The 10,000-nt window shown below is 38.4% G+C and overlaps 2 protein-coding genes across 3 annotated transcripts in view; one reads left to right on the top strand and one right to left on the bottom strand.

Annotated features, from left to right (window-relative positions):
- Positions 1-5,617, bottom strand: part of LOC138865801 (dynein axonemal intermediate chain 7-like) — a 6,384-nt gene extending 767 nt beyond the window's left edge. Inside the window, exons 1-4 of the mRNA XM_070137130.1 lie at positions 5,515-5,617; positions 1,728-1,822; positions 1,255-1,441; positions 49-189 (exon numbers count right to left, since the gene is read on the bottom strand). Of these exons, the coding sequence (XP_069993231.1) occupies positions 49-189; positions 1,255-1,441; positions 1,728-1,822; positions 5,515-5,526 (435 nt within the window). The 5' untranslated portion in view covers positions 5,527-5,617. The remainder of the gene's footprint in view (positions 1-48; positions 190-1,254; positions 1,442-1,727; positions 1,823-5,514) is intronic.
- A 93-nt stretch (positions 5,618-5,710) lies between these two features.
- Positions 5,711-9,155, top strand: LOC113822000 (electron transfer flavoprotein regulatory factor 1). 2 transcript variants are annotated; one of them, XM_027374509.2, is made up of 3 exons: positions 5,711-5,844; positions 6,831-6,890; positions 7,949-9,155. In XM_027374509.2, exons 2-3 carry the CDS (start codon positions 6,852-6,854, stop codon positions 8,153-8,155), a joined length of 246 nt encoding a protein of 81 aa, XP_027230310.1. In that variant the 5' UTR covers positions 5,711-5,844; positions 6,831-6,851; the 3' UTR covers positions 8,156-9,155. The 2 variants fall into 2 exon arrangements, with proteins under 2 accessions (XP_027230310.1, XP_027230311.1); XM_027374510.2 differs by lacking the exon at positions 5,711-5,844 and adding an exon at positions 6,155-6,176.
- Positions 9,156-10,000: the final 845 nt, after the last annotated feature.

Below are 10,000 nucleotides of genomic sequence, written 5' to 3'. Positions count from 1 at the left end.
CGCTTCCTTCCCCCCAAGGTCGCCCAAGGTCAGAGCCAAGTCACTCACGTGTATGACCTGGTCGGTCTTGGCGAGGGCGCCCTCGAGCGTGGCGGAGGCGGGGTCGGCTTGCCACAGGCTCAGGTATCGGTTCATCTCGGGCACGCTGGTCGGGTCAGGCAGGCCGTCGCATCGCATCATTCGCTCCCACTGTGCATGGCAAGGGGACGTGGGAGGATCAGCGAAGGGAGGAGGAAGAAGGTTATTTTTTATTATTTATTATTATTTTTGATTAATTAATTAAATAATTTAGTTAATTGATTAATTAATTAAATAATCGAGGGGTTATTTTTTGGTGATTTAAGTGAGGGTTGGTTTTAGCACTGGCAATGTTGTGTGAAAATTACTGCAAATACAAGGCAGTTGTGGGCAGCCATGAGCGAATGTGGAGGAAATTAATTTAGTTCTAAATGGTGTTTTTTTCTTCTTCTTCTTTTACTCTCTTGGTACTAGCATTGTTAATTATATTGAGAAAATGGGTGTATGTGATAGCTTACGTTAATGGCTGTGGAAGGTTAAAAACGAATACATCATTTTCTTTTTTTTCTTTCTTTTTTTTCTTTTTTTCAAGGGGGGGGTAATGCAGGTAGTATTGGTAATTCCTTGATGTTGATGTTGGTATTTTTGTCATTTTCACTTTCATGATCACCGCCTTCTGCCCCTCTCCTACCCCTGCCCTCCCTGACCCCTCTCCCCCCGTGTCCCCTCACCCCCACTGCCGCTGCCTCCTCTCCCCCACTCCCCCTGCCTCCTCTCCCCCACTCCCCCTGCCTCCTCTGACCCCTCTATCCTTCTACTTCCTACTCTTTCTTCCCTAGCTACTTCTTCATTTTTCTCTTCAGCCCCTTCTCTTCTTCTTCCTCCATTTATCCACCTTCCCTTCTATGCCTTCAATCTGGCTCCTTTCCATTCACTTCTTCCTCCAACTCTTTCTCCTCCACCCTTCATTTCCTCCTCCTCCTCCTCCACCTCCCCCTCCCATCTCCTACTCCTCCTCCTCCTCTCCTTCATCCTCCTCCTCCTCCTCTTCTTCTTCTTTTCCCCCTTCTTCTTCTTCTTTTTCCCCTTCTTCTTCTTCCTCCTCCTCCTCCTCTTCTTCTTTTTCCCCTTCTTATTCCTCCTCCTCTTCCTCTTCTTCCTCCTCTTCTTCGTTTTCCCCTTCTTCTTCTTCCTCCTCCTCCTCCTGCCCTCCCTCTTCCCACTCCCTCCACCCACCTCCTCCTCCTCCATGATCCTGTCCCTGGTGAGCTCCATCGTCTGGTCGAGCTCCTGCAGCAGAGCCCCCGTGGTTCGCAGCTGCTCCTTCCTCTGGCGCTTCTGCTCCCGCCGCTGCTCCTCCCGCCGCGCCGCCTCCTGCGCCTCCTTCTGCTTCCGGGCCTCCTCCTCCTCGGCCTCGCGGATCCTTTTTTGGGGGGAGGAGAGGGGAGGGAGGGAGAAGGAGACAGAGAGAGATTAGAAATTCGTTGCGTTTGGCATGGATTTTTTTTTTTCTCTCTCTCTGAAATCAAAATGGTGTATTGGCAGTAATTCTATGATTTTCTGTTCATAAATCCAAACTTGAACACAGCCACCTACCGTACCTTCTCCCCCAAGAAAACGCCAGGCGCCGTGACAGAAAACAGATAAATAAACTAAAACCTAAAATAAAATCCCGTTTTCATTATCTTCCTGTCTCCCTCTCTACCTACTTGGCCTCCTCTGCTTCTCTCTGTCGTCTCTCTTGTTCTAATCGACGTAATTTCTCTCTCTCCTCTTTGCTGAGCTTCCTCGTCCCGCCCTGTTGCTGTAACGTGAGTTGGTTTACCTTCACTCCACCGTGTGAGGAGTAAAGCTACAGTGCGATAAATGTTTGTTTGCTTCTTACTTTAGTTACCCATGCAAGTCGCAGGTTGTAGAAAACGCGACTAGAGTTTGTTGCCTCGCACAGGCTGTGAAAATCTTTGGCAGAATTTGGACATTTTATTTAGATATTTAGAGTGAGACTGGGAGAATCTCGAGGGTTAATCATACAAAAATGGTTTCACAATCATAGAAATTACTTGTCGCGTGCGGTCTGGGCGTAGAGACACGTCCGTTGAGAAATGTTGTCTGTTTTTTACTTTATTTTTGATGCATTAAAACAATGACATTATCTATCCATGGTATTACTGACATGCGTATACTAGTGTATGCTTACATGTGTGCGAGTGTGTATGTGCATGTGTGTGAGTGTGTGTGTGATGTGTGTGTGTGTGTTGTGTGTGTGTGTGTGTGTGTGATGTGTGTGTGTGTGTGATGTGTGGTGTGTGTGTGTGTGTGTTTGTGTGTGTGAGTGTGTGTGTGTGTGTGATGTGTGAGTGCGTGTGCGAGTGTGTATGTGCATGTGTGTGAGTGTGTGATGTGTGTGTGTGTACGATTGTACGTGTGCATTAGCGTATATGTGCGTGTAGGTCCCCGGACTTACGTCTCATTTAACTCGTAAAAATGCAGTGTATGCCATTATATTCCCATGCACTCATCTCTCAAAATCGCATGCCATCCCCGCCCACGGAAGTCATGACATGTCAGAAATGCCTTCAGACATGCACTTCGATGCTCACTCTTACATGAAAGTTATCAGACATGACAGTGCAAAAATCAAGACCAATGACGTCAGACGTTTTATATATATATACGTACCTGAAATATTCCTGAGGTGTCATATGTCGCTGGAATGGATAATTTTGGTAAATTTGTAAGCATAGACGGTGCAAATGTGACATAGAGAGTGACATAAGCATCTCAACAACGGCTGTGAAAGGACAACACATAAAGCTGACTAAGCAATGATCTTTCTGCCAAAATAAATCCATTGATTAAAACCGCTAGCCGTGTCTTTGAAAGCAATTATGAAGAAAAGCAGTATAGATAGAAATGGAGCAAATACAATAAAAGATAAACAGCACAGACGATTACAGTCACAGATAAAGGCAAGATTGTAAATCTAATGTTTGCAAAACGTATGAATAACAACGAAAAAATAGATATATAAAAAACTTTTGCATCCGCGTTACACCATGCATTTACATTAGCCCTACAGGGTTGTGCACTAATAAGATATATGTTGAAACCTGTTAATAGACATCTAATACCATGCATATGATCTTTTTTTTCATGATGTTATGCACTGACGAATATTCGTAAACCCTGCATACATACATAGCATCATGCACACTACACTCTTCATACACCTTTTCATATGCAAGATATCTAATTCATATTTCATATTGGTCACAGAGTTAATTTTCATATCCACTATATATCCAGAAATATTATATATCTGTACATTATGTCTACAGATGTAATAAATCATATTCAACCCCGTGCAAAAGACATGGTGCATAGCATAGGGCATTGAAATTCAATTTTTGTAGTACGTAGTACATTTGTGCACATAAGTTATGAGTGTGTGCTAGAGAGAGAGAGAGAGAGAGAGAGAGAGAGAGAGAGAGAGAGAGAGAGAGAGAGAGAGAGAGAGAGAGAGAGAAAGAAAGAGAGAGAGAGAGAGAGAGAGAGAGAGAGAGAAAGAGAGAGAGAGAGAGAGAGAGAGAGAGAGAGAGGGAGAGAGAGAGAGAAACAAGAGAATGGGAGAGAGAGAGAGAGAGAAAAAAAAGACAAGAGAATGGGAGAGAGAGAGAAAAAAAGACAAGAGAATGGGAGAGAGAGAGAAAAAAAGACAAGAGAATGGGAGAGAGAGAGAAAAAAAAGACAAGAGAATGGGAGAGAGAGAAAAAAAGACAAGAGAATGGGAGAGAGAGAGAGAAAAAGAGAATGGGGGAGAGAGAGAGAGAACACAAGAGATTGGGAGAGAGAGAGAGAAAAAAAGATTGGGAGAGAGAGAGAGAAAAAGAGAATGGGAGGGAGAGAGAGAGAGAGTACAAGAGAATGGGAGAGAGAGAGAGAGAGAGAACAAGAGAATGGGGGAGAGAGAGAGAGAACACAAGAGAATGGGAGAGAGAGAGGGAAAACAAGAGAATGGGAGAGGGAGAGAGAGAGAGAGAACAAGAGAATGGGAGAGAGAGAGAGAGAACACAAGAGAATGGGGGAGAGAGAGAGAGAACACAAGAGAATGGGAGAGAGAGAGAGAGAGAACAAGAGAGTGGGAGCGAGATAGAGAGAGAGAGAGAACAAGGGAATGGGAGAGAGAGAGAGTGCTTACGATCTTCAGAAAATGTAATTGGATGACCTTTATAATGTTACTTCATTAATCTGCAATAATCTGCTCCGTAAATCTGTATACCTGCACATATATCTTTCCAGTGAAAAAATCTCTATCAAAATTCAGTATAATACCAATGCAATGCCAATGTTTAATATTTACATAATGGAATGGAGGACATGTATTTTATTAGACTCTAACGCCGTGAAACATATTGCTATTTCAATCAGGTGAACGGAAACCAGTAGTAACAACACCGAACAGTGCTTTTAAAAATTAAAACATCTTAGAAATGGCTATTCTCAATTACTTTTGTCACATGAACAAACTTAATAACCTATCTTGTTACGCGAGCTAATTGAAAGGCGTTCAGTGCCATGTGTTGGCCCGCATTCGATAAGGTAAGATAAAGATAGACAGCCTTTGGCATGCGCAGCGATCATGATGTCCCATGACGTCATTTTCACTACGGAGTTGGCACGAATCCGGTGGAAGAAGAAGCAGAAGAAAACTGATCCGATACAATTAGGAAACACCACAGTACTTGCTCCTATAGTTTCATCATCAGAGAGAGAGAGAGAGAGAGACATACAGATAGACACAGAAAGATAGATAGATAAAGAAAGAGGGAGAGAGAGAGAGAGTGTTTGGGTGGTTCGTAAATTTGTTATCGGCATAAACTCTCTTCTGGTGAAAAGGGTTGAATGCTTCAGTGCACTGACAAACAAGCAAATGAAAAATGATATGGTCACGCTGTGTGTGTGTGTGTGTGTGTGTGTGTGTGTCTTTTTATATGAATGTGTGACTATTCGTCTGTCTAGATGTCTGTGTGTCTGTATATGTATTTTGATGAACAAAATACCAACAAAGTAACGTGTGCACCTGGTTAGAATGAAGCATATTTAGTCGAATGCACAGTTCTCTTCCTATCGTGACTATTTCATTTTGATGTGCATGTATGTACATATATAATGCATACACACATGGAAAGATGCATGCATGAAACATACACAATAGCACATGCACTGTCGATTGACGTACGTTAATCGACAAAAGCACAGTTGCATGCATGTATACTTGCGTACAAAATAATCAAAGTCATAAGCGATTATACATAAATATACATACGCGTAATTGCTGAATATGCTATTATATAAACATACTTAGGGACATGAATTCATGTATGCTAGTGTTTGTGCGTATGTCAGTGCTTAAAGAGATATGTCTTAATACATGGCTGACACCGCATGCAGTCCAAGTACACCCTAATGCATGGTGTTGACCACATTGCCGCTTACCTTCGGAGGCATGTTATGAAAATGACCAGCCAATTATTTCTCCTTTTCCAGAAAACTAGAAAATTCTCCCCAGAACGAAATGTCTCCTTGAGCCGTCTTCCTCAGAAACACAAGATAGCGTCGCGATTTCCATAGCAACCGCTAGTTCGCGCCGGCGCCGCTAGATGTCAGCGCGGCGCCGAGAATCAGCTGTTCCAAACAATAACAAAAACAAAAGAGAGAGACTGCATGACGTGAGAGGAGTCAGGCGCAGAGAAGGACAGTCAGGCAAGCAGTCAGGCAGGAAGGTCACCCTGGAAAGGTCATTGGATGGACGCTTAGGATCACGTGGTGAGGAATGACCGTATTTCAAGGAGGAAAATCACTCTTCTCGGGTTTTATTTGGGATTAAGGGCGTTTTGAGAATTTTACGCTCATGGTTTTAAATAATTTTTCATCGTTGTATTTCATCATGTGGTTCTTGGAAGCATTGCATCATGAAGTGCCGGGTTCATAATTGGAGCAAAAGTTATTCCTTTTGTTGATTCTGTTTTAGCAATTTAAAGGATTAAAAGCCTGTATTCTGATGTTAGATTTACGTAACTTTTGATTCTTTTGAGGTCATTACATCACCTACTGCAGTACTTGATCTTATCGATTGTGTCTGTCAAGCACAAAGTTGCGTGAGTGGAAATTCTCTGAAGATGTGTCACGGACTCTTAGTTGGTGTTATTTTTGTTTATTTATCAATTTATCATTTCTAGATAATGTGAAGATTTCAAATAACTTGTTATTTGTATTTTTTGTGCTTTACTGTTTTATTGATATCGGGAATAGATACTTTCAGAGTTATATGTTTTAATTGTTGTGCAATGCTACTATATTGTTTGTTAGTGGTAGTACAGATAAGAGATAAGTAGTTCATAGGTCATAGGGAACATATTTTCAAACTTTTCCTATTGGTGTGAATTCTTTTCTGTGTTTCTTTCATCTTTGCTGCTTATTCTTATCTTATTCTCAACTCATTTCGTTATTTCATATATGTTTGTATTAGTTATATAACTGCAACAACAGTATTTCTAAACTTAAAGCTTTTTTTTGTGTGTGTGTGTGTATGTGCGTGTGGGTGTGTGTGTGTGTGTGTGTGTGTGTGTGTGTGTGTGTGTGTGTGTGTGTGTGTGTGTGTGTTTGTGTATGTAAATGTTTCACTTTTTCTTTTTCTTCTGATTTTTCTTAAGTATATCAGTCAGTCTTCATCTTTTTCTTATGCTTTTTTGTAGATCTGTTTTGTTGTAAAAGAAGAACTGGAATGTATACTAAGATATTTTTCTTTACAGAAATTTTCATAAGCCGTCATCATGGCACAAAGATCACAGGTTATCCAACTGTATAAAAATGTAAGTATATTTCAGTATAACATACTGAATACAGAAGTTATTCATAATATGTTTTTCAACAACAAAGCATCATGTACTCATGTACCATTACTTCAAAATAACTTAAATCTTAAAGTCAGTCATCATTTGCTCCTACACAGCATAAAGGAGTCATAATGTCTATGATTACTTTGATTTATCTTTTTTTCTTTCTCTTGTCTTTTTGTCTTCTAAATAATTATACGTTTCTGTATTTTGTTACTCTTAAAATCAAGTAAGTAAAATCATTCATGGAAAGGACTTGCATATGTAATGGTTTCTGCATAATTTTCATTTTGTTCGTAGATAACTAGTTAATTAAATTGAAATATTTTTATTCAATTTTAGCTATTAACCACTTGCCGCAGGGGATGGCATGTACATGCCATGCCTACTGTGTGCTTAATTTAGTAATAGTTTTTACATATAGATGGCTCCACACGTGGTAAAGCACCAATGAGCCAGTTACAAGAACTACCTGTCTTACCTGTTAACCCATTTCCTAAATTTTTTATAAAAAAATTTAGTATTTAATAATGAAGTTAGTAATGTCAATAATAATATAGTAATTATAATGTTTATAACAAAAATAACAGTGTTGATATTCATAGCATTAGTAAAAAAAAAAAAAAATTAAAAAAAAGCATTTTCCTGTTATTTCAAGGAAAGGTGTGCTCACAAGATGTACAAATTGACTCCGTTGTAGCTATGTACAGAAACATTTAACAAAACAATACTTCTCCCATGGGCATTAGGTTAAGATGGAATGACAGGATCCATTTTCTTTTCTAAGTTGAAGATTGTATTGAAAATTTTAATAATAATAATAAAAGGAAAAAGAAATTGATGAATAAGAATAAACTTGATTAGAAAGTATTTGCAGATTTGATAATTTGCTCTCTACATCAAAATCTTTCCAGTATTGAGTTAAGTGAAATTACCCAACACACTTGAAAAGTTGCATGAAATTTAAAGCCATGCCAGTTTAGCATAATTTATATGTTACATCTAATATAGTGTATGTGTGTATAAAATTGCAGCTTCTCTACCTTGGCCGCGAGTACCCCATGGGGTATGAGTATTTCCGCGAGAAGCTCAAGAGAGCTTTCATGAAGAACCGAGAGGTCACCGACCCCGAGCAGATCAAGGTCCTTATTGGTCGTGGAGAATTCGTCATCAAGGAGATCGAGGCGCTGTACATGCTCAGGAAATATAGAACCATGAAGAAGAGGTATTATGAGGACTAAGAACGAAAAGAAATGCAAGGAGGGGAAATTTTGAAGTTTGAGCCAGCTGTTGATAAAAGAGGAGAAAAAAATTGGGAAGAAATTCTGAAAAGAGCCTTCTTACTTCTTGTCATAATAGTGGAAGAGGTAGCTATCATAAAGACAAGAAATGTTAGAAACAAAGAGAATGGGTGCTATAAAGATTGACAAAAGTAATAGACACTACAAGGAAAGAAAGGAAGAAGAAAAAAAGACATTGTTAAACAAAGTCAAGAAAAAGACAGAGAGATGAAAAGACTTTAAGACATCATAGAAAATTTCAAAGGCTTCTATAAAAATTGGTGGAAAAAAGGGCGAAAAAAATATTTAAAAAAGCGTTTTTCATAGCATAATAGTGTACTTTTTTTTGTAGGAAAGTAGTTTTTAGTAGACTAAGAATTGCTCTCTCATATTTCCCCATAATCTGTGCTTTCTGTATACCACTGAGAAATGTTTTCATACTTGTAATACAATTTTAGAAATAAAATGTCTTCATTGGGCTGTGAATTGGCATGTTCTCGGGTGTGGAGTTAAGATAATGATATACCCTTTATACATACCAGTAACTTAATATAACATGAAGTACCCCTTTCTACTTATACCATTATCAGTATCAACATATACCTAATATATAAGATATTTTTGTGGAGCATCATCATAATCACTTTTCAGGCTTGTTTTAACAGTATTAACTTTTAATCATGTTCATATATCTGTGCTTACAATATTTATTGAAGTACTTAAGTCTACCATTGTTGAATGATACATTATTTTCTGTTACCTCCATCAAATACCTCATTACTTTAATCTATCATTTTTTTATTTAAAGGTTTTAAATGTCATGTATGTTAAATGCATTCAGAAAGCTCTGTGTATGTATGGTTCAGTACAGTGTATATTTCATTTTATGTAAAAGAAAAGATACTGGGATATTTTGCTATTTCTATATTTTAGTGGTATATAAAGCATATGAAAAAAAGAACCATGGATTTTGAGTCCTCTTGCTCTACTTATGTATTTTGAAACATTTCTGGAAAAGAATATTATGAAAATGATGTAGACCTTCATGAACAACAGAATGAGAACAATTGCGTACAGATATTTTATATTTCTTCCCCCTGATGAAAAGTCAAAATAATCTAAAGATGTATTACCTATGATAGGAACTGGATTCCTCTATACCAAGTTTGTTTCTGCTCCACCACAGAAAATAAATAAAATCAGAAAAGATGAACATTTAAGCATAGCCTGCAAATATACATAAATACTGCACTAGTATGACAAAAATTGTTGAAGCTTGTAATTTCTCCAACTTCAAATTGACAGCAAAGAATGATCTGCATAGAAAAAAATATATATCACTTTCACTTGTGTATCATTTAGTTTTTTTCTCTCTCTTTTTCAAAGATATCTTTCACACCAGCCCTTTCTCTCTCCCTTAGTTGCTTCTCCTCAATATAACTACTTGCCTGTTGGATTACTGACCAGGTGACTTCTTTGCATGTTGATATACTTGGTTATCATTTCCTCATCACCTGATTATGGTTTTTCCTCTCATGGTTTTTCCTCTCAAGATGTCTTTAGCCAAACGGGTAGTTCAATCACCAAATTTTGGTTACTAAGCAATATTCTCATGGTGTTAGACCACCAGGTAGTGTATTTATCAGGGAATTTTACTCACCAGGTGATTTAGTTGAAAAAGAACAAATATATTTATGAAGTTATGTATTATATGGGAGATTCCTGTAAAGGTCTCTCTCTTCTGGAATTTAAGTTCAGTTATTGTTATTTATTGTTTATTGTGTGTTCTGGACTTAAAGCATATAA

Source organism: Penaeus vannamei, chromosome 22 (assembly GCF_042767895.1).
Source record: "Penaeus vannamei isolate JL-2024 chromosome 22, ASM4276789v1, whole genome shotgun sequence".
NCBI lineage: Eukaryota > Metazoa > Arthropoda > Malacostraca > Decapoda > Penaeidae > Penaeus > Penaeus vannamei.
Note: the sequence above shows the minus strand (reverse complement) of the source record. Positions and strands in the feature narration are given on the sequence as shown.

Excerpts from the sequence above, each read along its gene's own strand:
- LOC113822000 (XM_027374509.2), top strand. The coding sequence starts at position 6,852 with ATGGCACAAAGATCACAGGTTATCCAACTGTATAAAAAT. Across the intron at positions 6,891-7,948 it reads TTATCCAACTGTATAAAAAT|CTTCTCTACCTTGGCCGCGA; the intron begins GTAAGTATATTT and ends ATAAAATTGCAG.